The sequence below is a fragment of the Rhinopithecus roxellana genome, chromosome 1 (assembly GCF_007565055.1).
Source record: "Rhinopithecus roxellana isolate Shanxi Qingling chromosome 1, ASM756505v1, whole genome shotgun sequence".
Taxonomy (NCBI): Eukaryota; Metazoa; Chordata; class Mammalia; order Primates; family Cercopithecidae; genus Rhinopithecus; species Rhinopithecus roxellana.
Genome location: NC_044549.1, coordinates 102,865,634 through 102,893,486, shown reverse-complemented (window position 1 = coordinate 102,893,486; position 27,853 = coordinate 102,865,634). Strand labels below are relative to the sequence as shown.

General features: G+C 40.1%; 1 protein-coding gene across 1 annotated transcript in view; it reads left to right on the top strand.

Annotated features, from left to right (window-relative positions):
- Window positions 1-7,097: 7,097 nt before the first annotated feature.
- The window catches only part of ARHGEF26 (Rho guanine nucleotide exchange factor 26), a 139,706-nt gene continuing 118,950 nt past the window's right edge, over window positions 7,098-27,853 (top strand). The window contains exons 1-4 of the mRNA XM_010370616.2: window positions 7,098-7,258; window positions 7,681-8,808; window positions 10,140-10,179; window positions 15,416-15,561. Coding sequence (XP_010368918.2) covers window positions 7,732-8,808; window positions 10,140-10,179; window positions 15,416-15,561 — 1,263 coding nt within the window. The 5' untranslated portion in view covers window positions 7,098-7,258; window positions 7,681-7,731. The remainder of the gene's footprint in view (window positions 7,259-7,680; window positions 8,809-10,139; window positions 10,180-15,415; window positions 15,562-27,853) is intronic.

Below are 27,853 nucleotides of genomic sequence, written 5' to 3'. Positions count from 1 at the left end.
AGACTTGCCACATCCAAATTATTCTAATTTATACCAGTGCTTCCCAAACTGTGCTTGAGAGGAGGAAATACTTCATGTTGCAGTTCAAGAAACTGTGGTCTTAGAGATTAAATTACTTGTCTTCATTCCAACAGTTCAAAAGTGGTAAACACAAACTCAAACCCAGCTTCCTGATGTCTAATCAAGTGTCCTCAGTCTTGAAACTAAAACTGTTTATTTCTCCCTTATCGTCCATCTACTGCCCTATTTTTCTCCTTTCTTTTACTGTCACAATTCCCACCATTGCAGTTAAGTTCCTAGACTGTTTTCTACTTGTCTTCTCCATAAGCCCTGCCAGTTGGGTTCAGTGCCCACCAAGACTGAAGGTGCCAGTTGCAAGGGCACTAAGTGAGCAGCATCTTTAGCATTCAATGCTATCTAAGGTTGGTCTTTCCTGATACACCATGGCAAGAATCATCTGCCTATTTTCTTCACCACTGTACCCATAGCTAACCGAGGGCCAGGTACCAACCAGGAGTTGAATAAATATTAGGTGACTGACAGGGCTGCTGATACGACTTTCCTTTCAGAAACTTCCTTTCTCAGGCTTTTGTGGCTTTCTTCCTACTTGGATGACATCCCTTCCTCCACCTCCTTTTCCATATAACTTTGGGCATTTTCACCAGTTGATCAATCTGTCCATTACTGAAGCAATACTGGAGATAAAGAACCAGTCTGACGTTGGGATGTTTATATATTATTTGCAAAAAACCTAAATACATAATGGAATCACAAACAATATAACAATATAGTGTAATAATTATGAGCCAGGCTGCATGGCTTTTTAACTCTCTGTGCTATACTTAATTTTCTTGTGTATAAATGGATTATGGTAGTAGTTCCTACTTCATAAGGTTGTTGTGAGGATAAATTATATAATACAGTTGAAGCACTTCAAAGAGGGTCTGTATACTGTAAGTGCTCACAAAATGTTAACATGTAAGATAATACATAAATCACTAGTAAGTGTTGTAGAAAGTCTCCTTTTAAGAACTTTTTTCCCAAAGAGATCTAGTTAATTTTCAAAACCTGTTTGTCAAGTATCCTCTCCAGATTTTTCTTTATCATTTTGACTTACCACTCCATTGTCTCAGGAATCACGGGGATATTACCCTGTTTAGGACATTGAAGATTTGAGAAACGGAGAACACGAGCCTCAAATAACAGCCAGCATCAACCAGCTGTGAGGCATGTGAGGGGGGCTTTGTCCTCCTGACGCAGACAACCCCACAGCTGGCTTCCTGCTGCCACATGAGAAAACCTAGGTGAGACCTCCTGAAGAACTGCCAAGCCAGCCCATAAAATGGTGAAAAATAACAAATAATAGAAGTTGCTATTTTATGTCACTAAGTGTTGGAGTGGCTTGTTTCACAGAAAAACATAAATCTAAATATCACCATTAATGCAGCCGTGCAGAGTAAACATAACATTTTGGTGAATATTCAAAATCTAGTCATTACACATATTCACAAATATGTTTTAAATATTTAGAAACAGTTTTACATATAGCTATTTGCACTTTGTAAAACTCAAAGTAGGATATTTTGCATAGTGTGTATTAAAACAGCTTTCTAAAAAAATTTAATCATATATTTTGAATTTTTGTATAATTATAATTGTGTATAATTATTTTTGGTGGTTGCATTGCACATCATGGTTTATTAGCCAGTCCCTTGCTGATAGATATTTAGCCTGTTGCTAAATTTTGGCCACCATAACAAAAGGTTTGGTTAAGTTAATCAACATTTTGTTTAAGTATTATCTAATTGCTCTTCAGAAAGATGTGCCAATTTACATTCTTACCATGAATGATTCAGAATTCTCTTTTGTCTGTGCTTTTACCAACAGTGAGTATTGCCTTTTTAAAAGACAATCTTGTATGGGCACTGTGGCTCACGCCTGTAATCCCAGCACTTTGGGAGGCCGAGGCTGGTGGATCATGAGGTCAGGAGTTCAAGACCAGTCTGGCCAAGATGGTGAAACCCCATCTCTACTAAAAATACAAAAATTAGCCGAGTATGGTGGTGGGCACCTGTAATCCCAGCTACCTGGGAGGCTGAGGTAGAGAACTGCTTATACCCAGGAGGTGGAGGTTGCAGTGAGCCAGGATCGCGCCACTGCACTCCAGCCTGGGCAACAGAGTGAGACCCCACCTCAAAAAAAAAAAAAAAAAAAAAAGACAATCTTTGCTAATCTAATAAATGAAAAATTATCTCATTACTTCTTAAATTTTGTTTTTATTATTGGGATTGAGTATATTTTGATGTACAGTGGACACCCTTCTCCAAAATGCTTATTCTTACTCTGTTCATTTTACAACTTTTGTTATCTTATTCTTATTGATTGTATGATATAGCCATTTAACACTTTGTCATATATATTTATTTATTTTAATATATAATATGTATTTTTAATATATAATATATAAATATTTAAATATATGACAAAGTGTTAAATGGCTATATCATATACAAATCTATTTATATTTATATTTTATACGTATTTAAATATTTTTCTCTAATTTCCTTCTAACAGAAGATTTCCCTCAAAATTTATCTGTTTATGTGGCGTTTCTCAATGCACAAAGGCTAAAATGTTTAAATTGTCAAGTCTGTCAATGTTTTGTTTTTTATTTCTGACACTGGTGTCATCATATTCATTTTTTAGAAGATGAAAAAGTTTAAGTTTCTTCAAGGAGTATGTATTAGTCCATTTTCACACTGCTAAAAAGATACTACCTGAGACTAGGTAATTTATAAAGGAAAGAGGCTCAATGGACTCACAGTTCCATATGGCCAGGGAAGCGTCAGGAAACTTACGCTCATGGCAGAAGGTGAAGAGGAAGCAAGAACCTTCTTCACATGGTAGCAAGAGAGAGAAGTGCAAGCAGGGGAAGTGTTAGATGCTTACAAAACCAAAAGATCTCTTGAGAACTCACTCGCTATCATGAGAACAGCATGGAGGAAACCCCCCATGATCCAATCACCTCCCTCCATGAACACATGAGGATTACAATTTGAGACGAGATTTGGATGGGGACACAGAGTCAAACTGCCAAATCATATCAGAGTAGTTAGTTGTCATTCAGGTAAAATCTCAATCCCTTAGTCTCTGTTGCATACCACATTCTATTCTCACCATATTCAGCCAAATTAATATCCCACAACTTCTAAATGCAAACTGTGTTTTGGTGAGCTTAGTTTCTTGCATGTTTTGATGCCTGGGCTCTGGAGTATTATAAAGAAAAAGTTTAGGATTCTGATTCAACCACTTATCAACAGTATGAGAAGAGCTTTTTGGGCTTCAGCTTCACATTTCTTAAGACTAATGTGTGATTAAGTTATGTGTAACAAACAACAAAGCTTAACATACAGTTGGCACTTAATGAATATCAGTTCTCCAGCCATCCCTCCATGTTTTTGCTTATCCTGGGACATCTTTCTGTGACATCATTCTCCTCCTCTCCACCTTGCGATACTTTACCTACCCATCTGGGCCAGCTTTATCCAGACTCCTTCACAAAGGTTTCCATAGAACACAGAGCTTACTATGCATCTTACACAGTTTGGGTGTTTTACATTACTATTTTAATGTTTCAGTTGTGTTTCCATGAGCCAAACTGTAAGGTTCAGGAATGTCTGTCCTAATAATGCTTGGCACTTGAATATACCCAATAAATATTTGTTGAATGTATAAACAAAAGGTGCATGGGATGGGATATATTGGAAAACGAGACATATATTGTAATAAGACAAGCTAATAATTTGCATTTAAAAATTAGCCTAATTATTGTGCTTGGGACACAAAATTTGTGACCAATGTGAATTCGTTTAGTAAATGTAGCCATATATATCTTGCATTATACCATTGAATATTCTAATAGTTACATACCATTGGAATATACCAGCGGAAAATATCATTACAAATAGTTCGACATACTGTATTTCTTCAATTTTAAGAACAATTTGGTACCACATTCTAATTTCTCTGAAAATGGGATGTGTCTTACTATCAAATAAACAGTCAGTGGTCAGGTGACAGTGATGATATAGTTGGCATTGCCTATTTTTGAACATGGGCATAAATGAATTGTCATCATTTCTACTAAATTCTATGAAATTTAGTCCTACTGTGTCAAAGCCATGTGCCAAGAAACACAGTTGAAGGCGGGAGAAATGACCAGATATGACAGATTAGGTGAAAGAAATTCCAAAGCAAAAAGAGGTTGATATAACCAATTCATGTTTCATGCAGGACTATGGTTGAGGCATGAAACTAAAATTTGTGAGAAACTTTCTCCTGGACATTGATAGAGAAGCTGCATAGCTTGTATTGACATACAATTCACTTGAACAAGAAAACTATGTGTTTAGTCAAATGGGATAGTGCCAGTATCACATTTGCAGAATGAGTGTCATTGTCTAGGAAGCAAATCCCAGAAACAAGACTGGAACATCCTTTTAAGAAATGGTGCACTATCAACGACATTGTGTGGAAAAACTCACATATGAATGCTTTTCATGAAAAGGTATTCAGAAGAATCAGGCTCAATGCTCAGGGCTTCAGTAAATTTATTTTGCTTATATTTTCTTTCCCACATATACACAGTACTAAACAAATCTATGTATAAGTGTCTAAAAGTACTCAGTAAGTATAGAGTAAGAATTCGATATGATATAACATTTTGTCATAGTTTTATTAGCAGCTCTTTTCCTTTCTTGGTGGAACATATAATTGAAGATACCTTAGATTTGAATAGGTAACAATACATCGAATAGGCACTAGGTCTGTGAGTTTGTAAACTTCCCTCAGCGAAGGACCAGAGCTTGGTGTTTTGTTGTTGTTTTGGTAGGTATTTTGTTGTTTGTTGGAAATGAGGTAAGAAGATCGTAGGAAGTCTTCACAAATATCTGTTACACTTGTTTGTAGAGGCAACATAATTTCAAGAAAAGCCACCTTCTCACATCACCTTTTACAGCTTCTTAATATAGGTCACAGGTTGCGTTTTGAATTAGGTGAATACTCCATGTCTCATTAGGTAACCACTTTTGAAATTAATTTATTATAGTTTTCCAACATAACAGCAGTACATGTTGGTATAGAAAACACCTTACATTTAAAAAAAAAAAAGTCTATGTATCTACGCCTGAGTATGTAATCAGCCATATGTCTTCCGCCCAATTTGGAAAATTTAAAAAAAATTTTCTTAGGTTAGGAGCAGTGGCTCACATCTGTAACTCCCAGAACTTTGGGAGGCCAAGGTGGGCGGATCACCTGAGGTTGGGAGTTCCAGCCCAGCCTGACCAACATGGAGAACCCTTTCATTACTAAAAATACAAAATTAGCCGGACGTGGTGGCACATGCATGTAATCCCAGCTACTCGGGAGGCTGAGGCAGGAGAACTGCTTGAACCTGGGAGGTGGAGGTTGTGGTGCGCCAAGATCGCGTCATTGCACTCCAGCCTGGGCAACAAGAGCAAAACTCCGTCTCAAAAAAAAAAAAAAAAAAAAAAAGGTTTCTTATACATTTTTCAATGCCATTTCTTCTTTTCTTTGTTTATGAAAATGTCTCAGATCAAAGTAATATATCTTCATTGCACAGTATATTTCGTAAGTACAGAAAAATATAAAGAAGCATGAAACATATTATCCTTCATCTCACCACCCAGAGATCACACCTTAATATTTTTGGCCATTGCATTCAATTTAGGGCAAAAACAGGCAGCATAACTTGCACACAGTGGATGCTCACTGCATCCCTGCTGAATGCATGAATGCTGAAAGAGAACTTGGAGAAGGGCCCATATGTCTTGCTAATAGAATCAATTATACAGCTCTTATGGTCTAAAATTATTTGTCTTCTCAAGTTTGCCTGATTATTGTCACACAGCAGGAGACTGGCCAAGGCACAGCCATCTTTCTACTATTTGGCAACCAAGCACTTTGGAAGAAATGGTCACTGTTTTCACTTCATTCCTGTCATTCATTCACTCATTCATTAAATAAATATTAAGTGCCTACCACGTGCCTGAAATACGCAGAAAAAAAAAAAAAACAAAAAAAACAAAAAACATGACCCCTGCCCCCGTGTAAAGACAAAACAGACAATAAACATAAACACATAAATACATACACACACACACACACAAAATTTGACAAGTGCAGAAATAGAGAACAAGTGACTGGAAAATAAATGGGGCAATGGTATAATTAAGGAGGGGACACTGCCTTTCTGATGCAGTGTCAAGTCAGGTCAAGAAGGAACGAAAGGGAAGGTTCTGAGGCTGTCAAACTTTGAGTGTGGCCGAAAAAAATAATGAAGGAACAAGTGATGATGGAAAGACCAGGCTGAAGAGTTACGGCAGTAGTGCAGTGTCTTCTTGTAAGCCATAGTAAGGATTTTGAGTTTTATTCTATGTACTGTTAGAAACCAATACTATTTTTGTAGTGTAAATTGAGCTTATTTTTCATAGATAGGTTTCAAAATTCAAAGCATAAAAGGACCAAAAATAATTATATGAAAACTCTCCCTCCCTCCGGTTTCCTAACCACCCAGTTTCCCACTTCAGAGCTGCCAGTCTTTCCTACGGAAAGACTCTAGGCACAAACAAGCACATCTATCTGTTTATATTATAACGCATTTTCAGCAGTGAAACAAGCCCATCTGATTAAGACCACCTGAATGCTGAGAGGGCATGACTCTGCGTTAGAACGCTGCGCTACTACCCACGCGTCTCACAAAGTCTACTCCGCCGCGCGTTCTCAGTTTCAACACACCTCCAGGATTCAGGGCTTCCTAAGCTGCAATTCAGCAGGGCTCCCTTGCTTGTTCTCACGCTATGCCCCCGGCAACAACCCCGAGCGCCTACACTCCAATGCCGCCGCAGCTATTAGTCCGCAACTTCCAGCCCCAAACGCTGGAGCTCAGAACCCACCTCAGGTGCGTTCCTCTGTTTCCCAGGCAGACTGGGGCTGATTGTATGCACGCGGGGGCGGGAAGACAGCTTCTTGCTTCTGGCTGCAACGGAGGCGGAGCTGGGCGGGGCAGAAACGGGGGCGGGGCCAAGTGTGTGGGCGTAGTCAGGCGTGGGGGCGGGGCCGGCGCCGCGGTCGGCGGCAGCGGTCTCCTAAGCTCTCGCGGCGGCGCTTCGGTCCCGGACCCGGGCCACCCACGGGGCAGTGGGTGCTCCTTGGCCCCGGACATTGCAAGTCCCAGAAGGTAAATTTGCCTGGGAGCCGCGCATCTGGAGCACGAGGGTACCCACGATGAGGGCGGGCGGCTGGATGGCGACAGAAGGGAGCGTCCCGCGGCGAGTTTCCCAAGAAAGCTGAACTCGTCCCAAGTTTCTTGTGCCTCGGCTTGCACTCAGTGAATTGGTGGCGGGCTCGTTTGGTGCGGGTGGTCTTTTGGCGTGGGAGGGACGCGGAGGTGATTGGATTAGTACGTTTGGGCGGCACCCCAGATTTCTGCCTGGGACCGCGCACCGCAGTGGTGCAGTTTTTGCCCGAGAAAGGGCGGGTAAGTGCGGTGCAGTCGTGTCCTGCGCAGCAGCAGGGAGACCGCCGGACTCGGAGCACGCGAGTCGGCCAGGCGTCCCCGCCTATCCGCAGGCACAGTTTCCTAACTTCTTTCCTCTTTAGGCAAGACTGACCCGGTGTTGCTTCTACCGGGGCTGACTTCGAGGCCCGGCTATGGACGGCGAGAGCGAGGTGGATTTTTCTAGCAACAGCGTAACCCCTTTGTGGCGGAGGCGGTCGATTCCTCAGCCCCAGCTGCTGGGCCGGAGCAAGCCGAGGCCCCAGTCCTACCAGAGCCCCAACGGGTTGCTAATTACGGATTTTCCGGTGGAGGACCGAGGGACGCTCCCCGCAGCGGAGATTCCCGCCCAGGTGCCCACCACCTCGGACAGCAGGACGGTACACAGGAGCCCCCTGCTTCTGGGAGCCCAGCGGAGAGCGGTGGCCAATGGTGGGACGGCATCCCCGGAGTATAGGGCTGCCTCTCCTCGACTTCGACGGCCCAAGTCACCTAAGCTTCCCAAAGCGGTGCCGGGAGGCTCCCCGAAATCCCCAGCAAATGGCCCGGTAACCCTGCCTGCGCCGCGGCCGCCGGTTCTGCGCTCCCCGCGGACTCCTAACGCGCCCGCCCCCTGCACCCCCGAAGAGGAGCCGACTGGGTTGAATGCCAGCCCGGTGCCTTCGCCCACTGCAAATGGCCTTGCCGCTAATAACGACTCTCCTGGGTCGGGTTCGCAGTCTGGCCAGAAGGCTAAGGACCCCGAACGGGGGCTCTCTCCTGCGCCCCAGAAAAGTTCTTCAGAACAAAAATTTCCCCTCCAAAGGCTGCCCTCCCAGGAGAACGAGCTCCTCGAGAATCCTTCTGTGGTTTTGAGTACAAACAGCCCCGCCGCCCTCAAAGTGGGGAAGCAGCAGATCATTCCGAAGAGTCTGGCCTCGGAAATTAAAATAAGTAAATCCAACAATCAGAATGTGGAGCCCCACAAGAGACTCCTCAAGGTGCGCAGCATGGTCGAGGGCCTAGGAGGACCTCTGGGTCACGCAGGGGAGGAGAGTGAGGTCGATAACGACGTGGATAGCCCAGGGTCTCTGCGGAGAGGCTTGCGGTCCACGTCTTATCGCAGGGCAGTGGTCAGTGGCTTTGATTTTGACAGTCCTACCAGTTCGAAGAAGAAGAACAGAATGTCCCAGCCTGTTCTGAAAGCAGTGATGGAAGACAAGGAGAAGTTTTCCAGTCTGGGAAGGATAAAGGTAAAAGTGGGCAGGAGTGTGACACGCCATTCACTAAGCCAAAAGTAAATGTGTTGGGGGTGGGGAGGCGGAGCATAGAGGAAACCAGAAGAAGTCATTCCCTTTTAATTCTGTGTTTTGCTGTTGATTACTAGTGTACATCCAGCTCTTGGCCACTTTGATGCTGGCCGGCACAGCCGAGTTTAGTGCAGCTTTGTTGGAAGAAGTGAAATTCATCACCTTTAAATTTCTAAGCTCAGGCAGAATTGGGGGAACCAGAGTGAAATATGGCAGATTACTGGCTGAGTGAGTCTTGACCACTTTTAAAAGAGATAGCTGAAAGGAGGAGGAGCATGCTCAGACCCGCACTCTGCAGTCAAGTTGTCTGGAGTTTGCTCAGAGGTTTCAGTCAATGGTAGCTGTTATCACAGCTGATGCAGAAAAATGCTGATTCCTGTTTGAGCCTGTTGATTATTTTTTTGCTTTTACTTACTGAATTGTTTTTTGAGTAGTTACTACACACTTGATGTCATTCAGGTAGAATGTGAATTTGAAAATCAACTGCCAGGATCACAAAAGACACAAATATTTTGTCATCTTTTTTGTTGCTTGTTTTTGTCACCATGGCCTTTGGTTGTGTTTTATTCCCGTTGTATGCCCATTCATCCTTGAGTGCATTTAACGAATTGGCAGCTGAAAACTTCAGGTTAGGGTGACAATGTGTGGTATTGCTCCCCTGTATTGTCCCATTAGCTGCGCTTATTAAAATATTGCCAAATATGACATAAAGAAACAGGGAAAACTGAAGAGGGATATTTTGGAGTGTATGCTGCCTTCCACAGAAACAAGACAGATCTCAGCAATAAGGCAGAGATTCTTTTTGGCAGCCACATTTTTTCTTGGTTAATCAGAGCACTGGAACCAGTCTATATAAATGTCACATATGCAAAACACAAGCAAGCCTGTCTTATTTTAGAGCCCATGGTCTTAAAGAAATTATATAACATTTTATGTGTTTTTTCCAACTCTGCAAGTATAGCAAAGTTCAATTTAACAGTGATGGTGAATCACGAGTAGTAAAATGAGCTGACCTGCTAGTTATTTGAGGATTCTCAGTCTGTTTTGACAGGGTATGGGAGACCTTGTACATTTTATTTCATTGTTTCAGTGAATTGTAGTTATCAAATGGGTGAACTCCTCCAGGGCTCAGCTTCTGTGTGCTCTTGAAAATCTAATTAATGTAATGACAAAAAAAAAAAGTACTTAAAATAGCTGTATTTTGTATTTGGCTCATTCATACATAGTTTGCTTTTCCTGTTTTTTTTTTTTTTTGCTTTTTTTTTGTCTCTTAGAAAAAAATGCTGAAAGGACAAGGAACATTTGATGGGGAAGGTAAGCATTTAATTTTCAAAACTTTTATTGCTGTTTCAATGTAGAATACCAATTGTAAGTTGAAATCCAACTGCAGTAACAAAAATGCTTAAGATGAGAAATATGTCCAACTTCTTCCCAAATGATACAGTCCAAAGCTTCTCGTTAAGCTAAATTTTTACCTGGTAATGCTAATGGTGAATATAGTTAATGGCATTTTTTATAGGCTGATAACTTTTTCAGTCAATGTCCTGGGATTTTTAATTCTTCTCTACCTTGGCTCCATCCCCATGTCCCCCAGGAAACAGAGAAAGAGTAAGACCAAGCTCTAGCTTTTTAGTTAAAAATTCTGATTTTGGCATTTAGATCTGAAGTCATATTTCTTTAGGTCACATTTCCTTTGACTTAGTATTCTGCCCATATTTCCACATTTTATTATCATTTCTGATTTCCTGTTTCCTTATTAAGTTTCAGCTTTGGGGGAAATCTAACTCTCCTGACTGACAAAAACATATTCTCAAGACTTTGCAACCCATGTAGTATTTTTATTAAGGATCTCAAAAACAAAACACCTTCAACCAGGTGTTCAAACCCTAATCAGATTAATGGACTTTCTGTAAATAGATGGGTCAAGTGTCAGCCAACTGGAAGAACGTGAAGGGAGCAGTCCCAGCTGTAGCACTTGTTGGGCTGGAGGGTCATGGTGGTAGTGAGGGTAGTTACTTTTTGTCATGTTTTGAAGTGTGAAGATTTTCCAACCTTCGAAGAATAATGAAGAAGGGGATGTCCCTCTATAAGTCAAGCCAATGTGCAACCTCCCAGAGTTATAAAATACGTAGCCTTAGGTGATTATCAAATAATTCCCTATATAATTTTTATAAAGATGAGTTTCCCATTGGAACATTTAAAAATGACTCATCTGTAAAAATTCATTCACCGCACCAATCTTAGGAAATCCAGATATAGTATTTAGCTGGTTGGAAAAAGTTCGTGTCCCTAATTTTATAATTGAAGAAACCAGAAGATCTGAGAGGTTTGGCAACTTGTCTCCTGTCACACCTAGTTACACAGATCTAGTTCTTAGTCCCATTTTCTGCTTCTTATAGCACTCTATGAAGTGAACAGCATCTACCTAATATATACCTAAGGAGATACTTTACATTCCCTGGAATTTGGTATTTATTTTGTGACCTTTGCTTAAGAGAGTTTAAAATTTTTAGATTTTTTTTAAAGTCAGAGACTAGACTTCATTATAACTAGTTTTACGTTATTTCCTTTTATAAGGAGTTGTTTCTGTGTATCCTCTCATTTCTTCTCAAATATAATGACCTAGAAATTTTTTCCACACATATGTATGTACACGAGGAATGCAGGATTCTTACAGTTAATGATTAACAAGAATATAACTAGGGAAGCAGTGTGGCCAAATGGCGAGAATCTGTGATATTAGATAGAGCCAGGTAGACCTGCTCCTATTCATCAGTTGAGTGATACTGAGAAAAACGCTTTATATCACTGGGCCCTCACTGAGCCACCTGATGTGTGAAATGAGATTAATAATACTCTTGCCTATGTTGTTGTGAAAATGAGAAATCTATCAGCAATGTTATGCATATACTTTGTGCCAACTACTTTGGTGCTAGGGGAGACTTAGTCTTTACCCTTGTAATCTACTTTACATAGCATGACAATCAGAGACCAGTAAAATCTTGCATAGTGTTACTTTAGTCATAGTGCATACAGAATAATCTACAGTTGATGAGAAAAGGGGCAGATGCTTGCTTGTTTTGGTAGATGGGAAAGGCAATTCAAACTCAAAATGCCCCAAACCAAACTCATAATCTTCCTCACTAAACCTGAATCTCTTTTGGTGTTCCTATCTCCTACTTTCTGGTTGTGAGGCCTGCAGACCTAGGAAACCTCCTTAACACCTCCTTCTCTCTGCCCCCATATCCAGTCTTTCACCAGTCTGTTCTATGTTATATAGCTCAAACCTCCATCATCTTTCATTGACTACCCCAATAGCTTCTTAGTCTCCTAGGTAGTCAATGTTTTGCTCTCTACTCTAAGCAAGTCTTCCCTTTTCATGGAGTCCCATTGTGTTCAGGAAAGAGATGCTATCATGACAGTGTGAAAGAAACTCAATCCTTTTGTACTAAGGGTAAAATCCTGTTTTTAGCATTGCCTACAAGTATTTTGTTGATTTGGACTGTCTGGCTAATCTCTCTAAACTCACCTTGTACAATGTGGCCACTAGACATACCCAAGCTTTAACCACATTGACTCTCCCTAGTTCTTTTAAGGTACAGCCATGTATCACTTAATGATGAGGATACATTCTGAGAAATACATCCTTGGGCAATTTTGTTGTTGTGCAGACATCATAGAGCATACTTACACAAACCAGATGGTATAGCCTAGGACATATGGTACAGCCAAACCTGTACAGCATGTTACTGTACTGAATACTATAGGTAGTTGTAACACAATGATATGTGTGTATCTAAACAGAAAAAGTACAGTCAAAATACAATGTAAAAAATTAAAAATGGTACTCTTCTATAGGGCTCTTATTGTGAATGGAGCTAGCAGTACTGAAAGTTGCTCTGGGTGAGTCAGTGAATGAGTAGTGAGTGAATGGGAAGGCCTAGAACATTACCGTACACTATTGTAGACTTCATAAATAGTGTACACTTAAGCTACATTAAATTTATTAAAAAACCTTTTTTCTTCAATAATAAATTAACTTTAGCTTACTGTAACTTATTTTGTAAAATTTAAAAATTTTTGAAACTTTTAAAATTCTAGTTTTAACACAGCTTAAAACACAAACGCACTGTACAGCTGTACAGAAATATTTTTATTTCTTTACATACCTATTTTGTAAGCTTTTTCTTATTGTAAAAAATTTTCGTTTTTACTTTTGAAATTCTTTCGTTGAAACTAAACACATGGATTAGCCTAGGCCTGCTAGGGTCAGAATCATCAATATCACTGTCCTCCATCTCAATATCGTGTCCCACAAGAAGGTCTTCAGGGGCAATAACATGCATGGGGCTGTCATCTTCCATGATAACAATGTCTTCTTCTGGAATACCTCCTGAAGGACCTGCCTGAGGCTGGTTCACAGTTAACTTTTTTTTTTGTTGTTGGTAAGTAGGAGTACACTCTAAAATAATGATAAAAAGTATGCTATAGTAAATACATCAACCAGTAACATAGTTTATTATCATTATCAAGTATCATGAACTTTACATAATTGTATATGCTATATTTTTATATTTTTGGCAGTGCAGTCAGTTTGTTTACACCAGCATTACCATAGACGTGTGAGTAATGTGGTACACTACAACATTAAGATGACTAGGTGATAGGAATTTTTTAGCTCCTTTATAACATATGGGACCACCGTTGTAGATGTGGTTTGTCATTGATCAAAACAATGTTACGCAATGCATGACTGTATTATGTTTCCTCTTATGTTCCCATTATAGCTTTTGTGTATGCTTTTCCTTTAGCTCTGTAGCTTCTCAGCTTTCAGACCTTAGACTTTCCTCATTGACCAAATACCTCACTGCCAGACTACATCACACCCTACTGACAGTCTGTTCGTACCTGTATATAAATCCTTCAGTTTGTAAGCATGTATTTGTGTAAGATCATTATGTCCTCAAACCTATAGTGACTTCCCATCACATTTTGAGTAAAAATCAAAGTCCTTCAATGGCTGAGGCAAGGCCCTACTTCATTGTAACTAGTTTTACATTATTTCCTTTTATAAGGAGCTGTTTCTGTGTATCCTCTCATTTCTTCTCGAATATAATGACCTAGAAAATTTTTAAAAAAAATTTCTAAAAGCCCTCTGGTCACCCTCAACTCCCATCTTCTTCTTCTTCTTCTTCTTCTTCCTTTTTTTTTTTTTTTTTTTTGAGACAGGGTCTAGTCTGGAGTGCAGTGGCATGATCTCTGTTCATTGCAACCTCTGCTTCCCAAGTTCAGGCTATTCTCCTGCCTCAGCCTCCCGAGTACCTGGGACAACAGGGGCACACCACCACACTCAGCTAATTTGTTGTATTTTTGATAGAGGCAGGGTCTCTCTATGTTGCCCAGGCTGGTCTCGAACTCCTGACCTCAAGTGATCTGCCCACCTCAGCCTCCCAAAGTGCTGAGATTATAGGTGTGAGCCACCATGCCTGGCTTCAACTCCCATATTCTGTACTTTCCGCCCATTTTCTTGGTACTCCAGCCTTGCTGCTCTTAGTAAATACAGGCATACCAAGTAGACTCATGCCCCAGGGCTTTATACTTGCTGTGCCCCAGTGAGATGCTGTTTGGGCACCAGTTCTTCATCAGAGTCAACATCAAGGGCCTTTGCGTCGTAGTTTTGATACAGGTGGCTCACTTTCTCACCTCTTCTATGTCTCTACTTGATTGTCACCCCAGTAAGGCCTTCCTAAACTACCCTACTTAAAATCTACATGCCCCCCTCCCAGCACTTTCTACCCCACTTCCCTGTTCCATGTTTCTTCATGACACTTATCAGCATCAAAATACTGTCAAAGTTACTTGCTTATTTATTGCAGTTCTCTCATTCTTTAGTATCAGCTCCTGAAGATTGAGATTTTTATTTTGTTTCTATTATTGTAGAGTAACAGATGCTAAGCTGTTGCTTCTTGTGGGACAGCCTACTAGGTTCTTAGTAGGTGTAGGTGTTTTCTAAGTAACAGTTGAATGAATAAATGCATGAGTGAATTTGACAGTTTTTCTTATTAAACTGTTAGCTCATGAGAGGTGGGTGAGGACAGGAGAGCTCATGAAACATGAGAGGTGTCTTTCTTTTGTTTTCCATTTTACTTTCAGCCCTTGGCATATCATAGATATACAATAAGTGTTTATTAAATAGATAAATGAATGGTGACGGACCTGAAATAAAAGGTAGGATGTAATTTAACCTAAATTACAGTGATTTAATAGGCCTGACTGTCCTTCATGAGTAGTAGACAGAAACATGGAAACTTTGCTTCCATTGGCATTCTCTGTATGGACTCCTCCCCGTCCCCTGCACTTGAGTTTGAGATAGAGCTATGTGAATGAGAAAATCACTTTTCTGTAATTATTCTTCAGGGACTAAATCTGTTTCTCTCTCTGTTGTTTATAAAATTGGAGGCCAAACATTGGGTACGTACGATGTTTATTTAGAGCAAGTAACGTAATGATTGAGAACAATTAGTGACACATAGGCCTTGTTTTCTTGCAGAAAATGCTGTCCTGTATCAAAACTACAAGGAAAAGGCCCTTGACATTGATTCTGATGAAGAGTCAGAGCCCAAAGAACAGAAGTCAGATGAAAAAATTGTGATTCACCATAAACCATTGAGATCCACATGGAGCCAGCTCTCTGCAGTGAGTGTTTACCTTCTTTTCTATCTGTGGTAGGAAAAAAACAAGTTGTGGAAATTATGTGTGGATTTGGCTTTTGTTCTTTTCTGCCAGTGATACTGTAACTCTAAAGAGAAAGACTCTTTTTAGATTGTGAAATGTTTCTCGGAACTCTGCTGGCACTAATGAGAACGTGGACTTTGACACTTCTTTTTTTTTTTTTTTTTGAGACGGAGTCTCGCTCTGTCGCCCGGGCTGGAGTGCAGTGGCCGGATCTCAGCTCACTGCAAGCTCCGCCTCCCGGGTTTACGCCATTCTCCTGCCTCAGCCTCCTGAGTAGCTGGGACTACAGGCGCCCGCCACCTCACCCGGCTAGTTTTTTGTATTTTTTAGTAGAGACGGGGTTTCACCATGTTAGCCAGGATGGTCTCGATCTTCTGACCTCGTGATCCGCCCGTCTCGGCCTCCCAAAGCGCTGGGATTACAGGCTTGAGCCACCGCGCCCGGCCGGACTTTGACACTTCTGATCAGGAAAATTAGGTTTGATAAAATAAAGTGCCATGAGATTGATGTACTGTGAACCCTGGAAACTCTATGAGGTCTCTCTTTTTGTTAAATATAGTATAGTGTAAGTATAGTACTAACATAACCTGCACATTGTCATGATTATGATGATGTACATATATATGCGTGTGTGTTTGTGTATGTATGCATGTATATGTACATGTATGTATGTACCTGTATATGTATCTCTGCACAATAGAGAGCTAGTTACAGTTCTTCCTTAGAAATTTTTTTTTTTTTTTTGAGACGGGATCTTGCTCTGTCGCCCAGGCTAGAGTACAGTGGCACGATCTCGGCTCACTGCAGTCTCCTAGGTTCATGTGATTCTCCTGCCTCAGCCTCCTCCTGAGTAGCTGGGACTATAGGCGTGTTCCACCACACCCCGCTACTTTTTATATTTTTAGTAGAGATGGGGTTTCACCGTGTTGGCCAGGCTGGTCTTGAACTCCTGCCCTCAAGTGATCCGCCAGCCTCAGCCTCCCAAAGTGCTGGGATTGCAGGCATGAGCCACTGCGTCTAGCCCTTCCTTGGAAATTTAATTTGATATAGAAATGTTTATATATTCTTAAAGCTGATTAATGAATGGTATTCTGTTCCATCTCCCTCTATGCCTTTTTTGTGTGCTTGTCTCTGACACTTAATTTTGTGTTGATGAGTAATTTCTCCTCTCTGCATCAGACACCTTTTGCTTTTTAACTGTGTATTTTTTTCTTCGTGGCTTACAAAATGTCACAGTTTGATGCTTAGTTTACTTGATAAGAGTTTGGGCACAGCATTTGTGAATATCTGGTGAATTAGCAAGTAGAAAGGAATTCCCATGGCTGGCTTGGTTCGGGGGAGCTTTGCATCAAAAACAAGCCAGTATACCTCCATGAGTCCTTAGGCAATATCAGAGCAGAGGTGACAGAGGTGTTCAGAATCAGGAATCTTGTGCATTTAGGGAAAACACCCGTGTAAGAAAAGGAGTTGTTAATGTTGGTGCTGTATAGCCAGGGCAGTGGGAATGTGCATATGTAAATGGTGGGAGACACCTTCTGCTTCAAGCTCTACCTTCCCTCTTCTAACCTGTATTGGAATTCAGAATTCAATACACCAAGCGCATTCTCCCTGTCTTCTTCCCACCTCCTGATTTTGTTCTCAGGGGAATCTATTCATTTCCAGGGCCACTGAGGTATAGCACCCTTATGATTATGCCCAAAATTAAAATACCCACAGTGGCAGGGCAAGTAGAATAAATACATGATGCTGGTACATGTAGGTGATAGGGAGTGGTGGCAGCTGTGGTGAACAGGCCTTATATAAATTGAGCAGCTACTACTTAGCTCAAACCAGGTGAGTACAGGGGCTCACTGTAACCAGATGTTCTGATAATCAGAAAAGAGAATATATAAATCCAGACTTTTATGAGTATTTTCCCAACTCAAATTTTAAAGAAATGTTGTGTGTCCAATAAAGTATTCAGATTTGGCCTCCATGCTAACAGTTTGTAACTTTTGTGATATTTTTAAAAATTTTGCGTGTGGTTAGGTGGTCAAAGCGAATCACAGAATTGGTGTATTAGCAGCCTTATACCCTAATCTAATGATCTCATGATATGTGTGTCCCAAAACAGATATGTGGAAAAACTGGTGACAAGGTCCATTGAGGCCATGTCGGCTCTAAATGGCTGTCATTCAGTTCATTCAGTTGTTTGTATGGACCATTTGGTAGAGGATTCAGGAGAAGAAAGAAGGCTGTGGATTTTTTGTTTCCTCTTTGTGGCAGCAGCTGTGTTTGTTAGCATAGGCCTAAATCCTGCTGTTGGTCTCCGAAAGAATGCTAAAAAGAAATGTGGATTTTTATGTCAGTTACACCCTGATCCCACTTAGCTTTAGCCCAAGAAACAGGCTGCCATATTTGTGCCTCCTGGAGTTTGGCTTTCATATAGATGAGCAAATGTACATACAATTAAATAATAGTGCATATCCTTCAGTTCAACTTTGTTTATGGACTTGCATTTTATTTGGCAAAAAAATGAATGTGGTGTCTTTTGTAAATGATCTGTAAACGATACGGATATCATAGAACTATCTTGTAATAAAATGTGAAACTATAAAGTGAGTTCTGACTTTAGTGTATGTTATCTTGGAGTTTAGTGTTCCCGGGAGGCTTGTGTGTATTTATGGTGTTGCTTGGCAATTACATTTAATGAAAGCAGCGTGATTGGACTTTGCCACTTAGCATTACTTAGGCACCAGTCTGCATTTCTTTGTGCCTTTTGTATCTTCTTTTCACTTAAATTTTACTTTAATTTTTTTTGTTATAAAGTGCTTTAAACCTGTAGAAAAATTAAAAGATAAAGATAATCAGTTTCTGTGTACCTATCACTCAGATTGAATAAATGTTAGTATTTTAACATATTTGCTTCATTTTCTATTTTTTTAGACTATTACAGAGAACCCCTCCTTCCTTTCCAGTTCTTTTTTCCGTCCTACCTCCCCAGAGATAACTTTATCACTATCCCTGACGTTTTCTTCTGTCCTTCTCATGAGGGTTTTCTGTCTACCAAAAAGATATAACCAGTTCTGGCTTTTAGGAAAGTAGATATTTTAACACCAGAAAGCAGTCATTACCTTTTTAGAAGCTCATCCACTACTAAATTTTCAAGTTGTATTTAGGACCCTAAAGAGAGGAGGCTTTGTGAATCATTAACAATGTCAGGATGTTTCTCATAAGTGATGGGCACCTCCATTTCTCTATCTGACCCCTCCTGATAGTGAAGCTGCAGTGTTTAGGGCAGGTCTCAGAAGACTTTCAACTTTAATATATATATTCAGCTTTGATATATAAATATATATGTGGGTGTATATAGAGAGTTGGAGGTCTATATACATAAATACCTAGTATAATATATATATTAAACTTAGTATTATCTGTATATTAAATACTAGGTTTTACATATACATATATATAAAGTACTAGGTTTAAACCTAGTGTGTATATATACACACCTAGTGTTTTATATATATGCACCTAGTGTTTTTATATATGTATAGTGTTTTATATGTATATAAAATACCAGGTTTAATACTTAGCATTAATAGTGCTTAATACTATTAGTATTAGTAATAATATTACTATTACTGTAGTATTATTACTATATATTAATACTTAGTATTAATACTAGATTTAATACTCAGTATATAAAATATAAAATATATTATATATATATATAAAATACTAGGTTTAATACTTAGTATTAAATACATAATACTTAGTATTAAACCTAGTATTTTATATACATATTAAACCTAACATCTTTCATACATATATATAAAGTTATCCTTCCATCCTTAACTTTTAATAAAATAGTAAGGTAGCCCCTGTCTAATTTTGCGTGTAACATTTTAATGCAAAACACTTCTTAAAGTCAAGTCTTAATCCTAGAAAGAATAGGACAAGGGGTTTTCTGGCAGTGGGTTAGGTCTCAGTTTGGCATATACCTTCACTTCCTGCTAAGGAGGATAGGGAGTGAGTGCACATGTGCAGTAGCTGGTGTTGATTGTTTTATTTTCCAAAAAATCTCTTTATTGCAAACACCTGCCTGCCTCCTGGGATGGTGAAACTGTCCTTATCAGTTGACTGTAAGAAGCATCCATGATGCCAAATACTTTAGAAGTGCAGCAATTTGCAGTAATTTATGGTTGTTACATAAGATCTTTAAGCCTTCAGTCTGTGGTGTAATTTGTCTGAGCGTGTTTGTTTATGTTTCCTTCGGTTTCATTGGACCGTGCCGGTAAGACAGTGTTCAACTATACAGGTGACGGGCGGTTCCCCATTTATGGTGTTGGGAGAGGTTTAACTGTAGTGTTGTCATTTAGGAATAAAGGAGAATTGTAACTGTGTAAGAGGCATTTATTTAGTTGGGCCTCGGTAGAATAATAAATGATAGTCATTTGTTTAACTGAGCCTCAATGGAATAATGAGCCACAGACTCATCAGACTATTAGGACTGAAGAAATAAGGCTGCACACCTACAACTATGATCTGTCAGGTTTGTAGAAGATCAGATAGTTGTAGATGTGCAGCCTTATTTCTGGGCTCTTTTTTCTGTTCCATTGGTTTGTGTGTCTGTTTTTGAACCAGTATCATGCTGTTTGGTTACTGTAGCCCTGCAGTATAGTTTGAAGTTGGGTAGTGTGATGCCTCCGGCTTTATTCTTTTGCTTAGGATTGTTTTGGTTATTTGGGCTCTTTTTTGGTTCCATATAGATTTTAGAAGAGGTTTTTTTCCAGTTTGTGAAGAATCTCAGTGGTAGTTTAGTAGGAATAGCATTGAATCTGTAAATTGCTTTGGGCAGTATGGCCATTTTAATGATACTAATTCTTCCTATCCATGAACATGTAATATTTGTCTGTTTATGTCATCTCTGATTTCTTTGAGCAGTGTTTTGTACTTCTTGTAGAAATCTTTCACCTCCCTAATTAGCTGTATTCCTAGGTATCTTATTTTTTTGTGGCAATTGTGAATGGCAGTTTGTTCCTGATTTGGCTCTTGGCTTGACTGTTGTTGGTGTATAGGAATGCTAGTGATATTTGCACATCGATTTTGTATCCTGAGATTTTGCTGAAGTTTTTTTTTATCAGCTTAAGAAGTTTTTGGGCTGAGACTATGGGGTTTTCCATATATAGGATCATGTCATCTGCAGACAGGGATAGTTTGACTTTCTCTCTTACTATTTGAACCCTCCCTCCCTTCCTCCCTGCCTCTCTCCCTCCCTCCCTTCTTTCCTTCCTGCCTTCCTCCCTTCATTCCTTCTTTCCTTCCCTTTTTCTTTCTTTTTCTTTCTCTTCCTAGATTGCCCTGGCTAGGACTTCCAGTAATACTGTATTAGTCCATTGTCATGCTGCTGATAAAGACATCCCTGAGACTGGGTAATTTATACAGGAAAAAGGGTTCAATGGACTTACAGTCCCATGTGTCTGGAGAGGCTTTACAATCATGGTGGAAGGCAAGGAGGAGCAAGTCACGTCTTATGTGGTTGGCAGTAGGCAAAGAGAGAGCTTGTACAGGGAAACTCCCGTTTTTAAAACCATCAGATCTAGTGAGACTTATTCACTATCATGAGAACAGCACAGGAAAGACCGGCCCCCTTAATTCACTTACCTCCCACCTGGTCCCCCCGACAACATGTGGGAATCCAATATAAGATTTGGGTGGGGACACAGACACACCATATCAACTCTGTTGAATAGGAGTGGTGAGAATCGGCATCCTTGTCTTGTGCTGGTTTTCAAGGGGAATGCTTCCAGCTTTTGTACCTTTAGTATGATGTTGTCGTGATGGGTTTGTAATATATTGCTCTTATTATTTTGAGGTATTTTCCTTCAATACCTAGTTTATTGAGGGCTTTTTTTTTTTTTACATGAATCAATGTTGAATTTTATCAAATGCCTTCTCTGTATCTGTTGAGATAATCATGTGGTTTTTGTCTTTAGTTCTGTTTATGTGATGAATCACATTTATTGATTTGCATGTGTTGAACCAACCTTGCATTCCATGGATAAAGCCTACTTGATCATGGTGGATAAGCTTTTTGATGTGCTGCTGGATTTGGTTTGCTGTATTTTGTTGAGGATTTTTGCATGATGTTCATTAAGGATATTGGCTTGAAGTTTTTTTTCTTTTGTTGTTGTATCTCTGTCAGGTTTTGGTATCAGGACGATGCTGGCCTCATAGAATGAGTTGGAGAGGAGTTCCTCTTATCCATTTTTTTTTTTTGTTTGTTTGTTTGTTTGGAATAGTTTCAGTAGGAATGATACCAGCTCTTCTTTTTACATCTGGTAAAATTTAGCTGTGAATCTGCCTGGTCCTGGGCTTTTTTTTGGCTGGTAGGCTGTTTATTCCTGCCTCAATTTCAGAAATCCTGATTGATCTCTTCAGGGATATGATTTCTTCCTAGTTCAGTCTTGGGAGGGTATATGTGTTCAGGAATTTATCCATTTCTTCTAGATTTTCTAGTTTATGTGCATAGAAGTATTTACAATGTTTTCTGGTGGTGGTTTGAATTTCTGTGGGGTCAGTGGTAATATCCCCCTTGTCCTGAAATAATGTTAATGGTCGTAGTTCCCAGTTTGGGTTGGTCATATGTGAAAGGGATTTGAGGTTTTGAAACCTCAATGACTTTGAAAAGTAAGTTTTGACCTCTGGAGATTATCTGGAACTCTGCTCAGAGACAAAAACCCTGCTGCATGCAGGTAAATCGCCCAGTGCCTCACTCAAAACAGCAGCACAAACATTAAGCCAGCAGTTCTTGGATCTCTGGGAAAAGCATGTGGGTTTGAAGAAAAATATTGATTGTATTAGTCAGGGATGGAACACTGTGTACTTGTTACAGTTAATGCCAGGTGTGTAGTCAGCTGAACTTCAGGTTTTCCCAAGGGTTCATTCATTAGTAGGACCCCGGAAGTATTTATTGTCTTTTCTTTTAGATATATTTTGACTGGAGTTTTTGCTTTTCCATACCCCCTCCACATCTCCAAGATCATGTACTATGCATGTACTGAGAAATGACTATTGCAACACCAGTGTTTGTTATGTTAGGTTCAGTGATGGAACCAAAGCCATACTTGCCAGCTGTGCCCTGACCCCATTTATTTGCCATGGGGTGTGTTTGTGTAATTTCCATCACCTTGAAATGCCAGATACCTTTGAAAAGGGTGTTCTCTGTTCAGCACCTAATAGAGTCATCCTCTACTGCATTCTTCTTTTGTACTTGCTGACATGTGGCTTTATCAGTAATCTCGTCATTGGAATGTTTCTTCAGTTTGCTCAAAAATTTTGAACTCTGTAGTCAGAAATAGTTTGACTTCTTAAAGTATTCTAATTTTAATTGAAGTATTTTAACTAAAGTATTTTAATTTTAATGAAAGTGTTTTAACTAAAGTATTTTAATTAAAGTATTTTTCAGCTCTGTGCTTAGTGTGGCTAACAGTGCAATGGGAGATCTAGAATTCAGACCTCAGTCTTTGGTTCTGGGCTCAGCTCTTAAGACATGCATAGTGTACCTGTGGGAGACTTTCTGGAATTGCAGGATGAGAAAGGAAGATTTGAAAAGCAGGAATTTTATTATAAATATCATTTTATTCCATTGAAAATATAGCAGACACTTTGACATCTTAGTAGTTTGATGTGATGGGACTTATTTTATAATTTACACTGTGCTTATTGTGAAAGACATACTACTTGCTAGTACAAATCAGAGCTCAACAAACGTAATATACCTGAAAGTCATTCTGTTTGCAGAAAATGCTGAATGGATTTAAACTTATTCTTTTCCCTAAATTTTTACATTTGTCTGAATTTTCAGTTGTTTGTGACTTGTTGCTTAAAATAGTAATTTCTGCAGTTTTATAATTTTTCATTTACAATTTGGCAATGCAGCAGTCTCATAAGATTTTTTTTTTTACTTTAGATGGTGACTAAAACCTTTTACCATATTTTTTTGAGTGTGTTTAAGATATGGAAAATTATTTTCACTTTTTATGGCTGGCTCCCATTTAGCTCACATTATGGTTTAAACAGTTAGAACTGCAGGCACATACTAGTCCACACTTTTAAGTTGGCCTGTGGGTCTTCTGAAATCCTTGTGTCCTTGTAAACAGAAATAGAGGCCCATGTGCCTAGACCTGAGACCCATGGTTTGGATATTTGTCCCCTCTAAAACTCATATGAAAATTTAATTCCTAATATAGCAGTATTGAGAGGTGGAGCCTTTAAGAAGTGATTAGATCATGAGGGCTCTGCCTGCATGAATAGATTAACAGCCACAGATTACTGGGCTAATGGATTAATGAGTTATCATGGGAGGGGAACAGGTGGCTTTATAGGAAGAGGAAGAGAGACCTGAGCTATCTCGTTAGCATGCTCAGCTTCCTTGCCATATGATACCCTGCACCACTTTGGGGCTCTTCAGAGTGTCCCCACTGGCAGGAAGGCTCTCACCAAATGTAGCCCCTCAGCCTGGAACTTCTTAGCCTCTGTAACTGTAGGAAATAAATTCCTTTGCTTTATAAATTACTCAATTTCAGGTATTCTGTTGTAAGCACCCCAAAATGGACTAAGACACACCCTAATGAGAATTACTACTCTAGCTAAGAGAGATAAAGGTGGGGGACTACTTAGCTTGAGCCAGGGACTGGGCTCTGTGTGTGGTCTTGCTTTTTATGCGTAATTAGATTATGGTATTCTCTTAAATTTTCTGAAAATTAACTTGACTTATGTAAGACATACATAATCTGTCCTTCATGTAGAGAATAATTCAGACATTTTGGACCAGGTGCAGTGGGTCCCGTCTATAATCCAAGAACTTTGGAAGGCTGAGGCAGGAGGATCTCTTGAGCCCAGGAGTTTGAGACCAGCCTGGGCAACATAGTGAGACCCCCATCTCAAAAAAAAAAAAGAACAAGAAGAAGAATTGGAACATTTCAGATAAGACTGAAGGCTGTTTTGGTCATTTGTGCAATCCCAGTCTCTATCCCCTTCTCCATAGATATGCTGCTCTCAATTTGGTAATACTCTTCTGAAAATCCACATATATACATTTAAGGAAACAATATAGATTACCCATATTTATGTAAATACACAGATTATTTATACTACACAGCTTACTTCTCTTCTGAACTATGTGTCTTATAAATCGTTTCATATCGACACATGATCTACAGTGTTATAACTCTACATTAATACATAGGATGGATATGCATTTAGCCATCTTTACTGGGGGAGTATCATACATGCTTTAAGAATCTAATAAAAATTGTGAGCCTTAGGCTTTCTCTGTAGAAAAATGCATACATGTATACATGTAAATTTTTTAAATAATTTTTTTTTTCAGTTTTAGTTGGAGAGCATCTTTTTCTTGACTTTATTTCCAAATACTAGGGGCACCTTAGTGTAGCTTTTTATGTATTGAGTATAGTTTCCATGTTGTTAATATCACTTTAAAAAGTTTTTCTGTATCTGAATTGTTGCAGTGTTGGAACTTCATATAACTCCTAAAAATATAGGCAGAGATTGAGGAAAAAACTACTCTGGTTGAAGCTGAGTAATTAAAGGACAACTGAGTGGTAGACCTGCCAATATTTATGTAATTGATTCTTCTGAGAGAACAATGAAGTGTTGGGATATGGGGGTGTATGTGCCAGTTGCCCTAGGGTAGGCAGAGATCAGAAATGACACGTGCTCCAAGAAAGGAGGAGGAGATGAAAACACGGTTAGTTAATTCTTATGGGCATAACTACAAAAGCAGATGTTTCAACTGCAAACCTACAACAGGGTCCAAATAGAGAGGGTCTTCTTATTTCATTGAGTAGAAAATCGATGAGAGAGGTTGATGAATTCATTGTCTTCATCAAGGGCCTGCCCCGTAAGAAGTTCTCTCTATGGCAGGCGCTGGAGATAGAGCAAGAACAGACTCCACCTTGCATTCGTGTCCTTATAAACACCCTGAATGGCAAGACAGACGTCAGCAATCAAACCATCTGATAGATAAATGCATAATTACTATTGTGGTGACGCTGTGAAGGACTTATTGGTGCTGCTGCAAGAGAAGAGCACCTGTCTGGGTAAGGTGCAGTCAGTGGAGAGCAGGTGTCAGAGGAGGTGACGGGAGCTGTCGTCTGGAGGGTCCAGGATGATAGCTGGTGGGGCACAGTTGGGGAGTGGCAGGATAGAAGAGTCCGAGGTAGATAAAATGTTATGTGCACAGACTCTTTGGGGTGATGGTGGGTAAGAGGAGTCGGGATAAGGCCAGTGCAGCTGGAACGTCTTGATCACCTTTGTGGATTTTTCCTCATTCCTCTGTTCTCTAAATGTTGAAGGGTCCCTGAGCTCATCCTTGGGCCTCTTCTCTTACCTGCACTAATGTGATGGTTTTATCAGTCTTGTACTTTTAAGTATATCATGTACTCTGATGACTTCCAAGTTACTGCTTACTGTGAAATCAAATTAAATTATGGACTTATTCTCAACTAGCTGTTTCTTTTGGGGAGGTGGAAGGGATACATTCAAGAATAATAGCAGTCTGTAGCAATACAGTGTAATTAGATAGAAGAGAAGACTCAGGGATGTTGAGGAGTTCTGAATAACTGCGTAGAAAGGCTTTCTCATACTGACTTTGGATTGCAGACTCATCTGTGGGATTCTTGTATTTGCCCTGTTGAGCTTAATGTATCCTCTTGTGGGGTCTCCTTCCTCAGTCCAAAGATGGGGCTATTTCTCAGGGCCGTATCCACACAGTGGTTGGTCTCCATGATGATTGGAGAATATTGTCACCTTCAAAATTACTATTGAATCTTTAAATATGGAATAAATCCTTAAAAATTTGTTACTCAAATTTTGTGGATTTATCTGGAACACATATAGCCTGTTGATTCTCTAGATTATTAGCCTATACTCTAATATCTTAATATTAGGATGTTTATTATCTATATTTCTATTATTTTGAGGAGATGAGAACTATACAGTCAGTGGACAACTTCTGCAGCAGGAAGTGTTATTGACACTAAACTAAAATCGCAGATTATTTCCCTCTTTGTAGGGAATAAGCCTATCCAACTGTAATAATACAAAAATGGAGCAATTTGCACTTTGCATGGTTAGAAACCCTGCTTCTGGTAGTGGAGTGCAAAGGAGTCTGATTGTTGTGTGCCCACCTGGGCCATGGGGAGCCCTTATATCCACACGGGTCCAAAGTCTCTAAATGAGCAGACTGAGTTGCAGAATAGCTGTTAGCTCTGGGATCATCACAGTATTGATTTGTTTACATGCAGTTAAATTACTGACCAAATATTTGCAGGAGACTTATTGTGTATCAGGATTGTGTTAGGTAATTTCAGTTTATGTAGTCCCCAGGACAATGCCACTGGGGTAAGTACAAATTCTTTACTTTGTAACAAGTCAGCTGAGAGGCTGGGATGTTAAATGCTGCTGCTGGTTAAGGTCTTGAGATTACTTGGAACAGCCTCTGCAGTGACCTCAAAAAATGGATACAGGTACCTAGGGCTCTGCAAGAGCAGGAACTATATTTCTCCCAGGTGCTCAGCCAATAATGTGACTGCAACTCTGCCTGTGGACTCTTTTCTGGTCTCATGAATTGGCTTATTTTCCCTTTTTACTATGCTTGTCTTTTTCCTGAAAGCTCCGGCATACTCGATTTCTGAGTTCTTTTTTTTTTTTTTTGTTTTGTTTTTTGAGACAGTTGCCCAGGCTTGAGTGCAGTGGCACTATGTCAGTTCACTACAACCTCCACCTCTCGTAAGTGATTCTCCTGCCTCAGCCTCCTGAGGAGCTAGGATTACAGGTGCACGCCACCACGCCCGGCTCATTTTTGTATTTTTAATAGAGACAGGGTTTTGTCATGTTGGTCAGGCTGGTCTCGAACTCCTAAGCCCAGGTTATCTGGTTTTTTTTTTTTTTTTTGAGGCAGAGTCTCTGTTGCCAGGGCTGGAGTGCAATGGCCGGATCTCAGCTCACTGCAAGCTCCGCCTCCCGGGTTTACGCCATTCTCCTGCCTCAGCCTCCCGAGTAGCTGGGACTACAGGCGCCCGCCAGTTCGCCCGGCTAGTTTTTGTATTTTTAGTAGAGACGGGGTTTCACCGTGTTAGCCAGGATGGTCTCGATCTCCTGACCTCGTGATCCGCCCGTCTCGGCCTCCCAAAGTGCTGGGATTACAGGCTTGAGCCACCGCGCCCGGCCATCTGCTGGTTTTGAC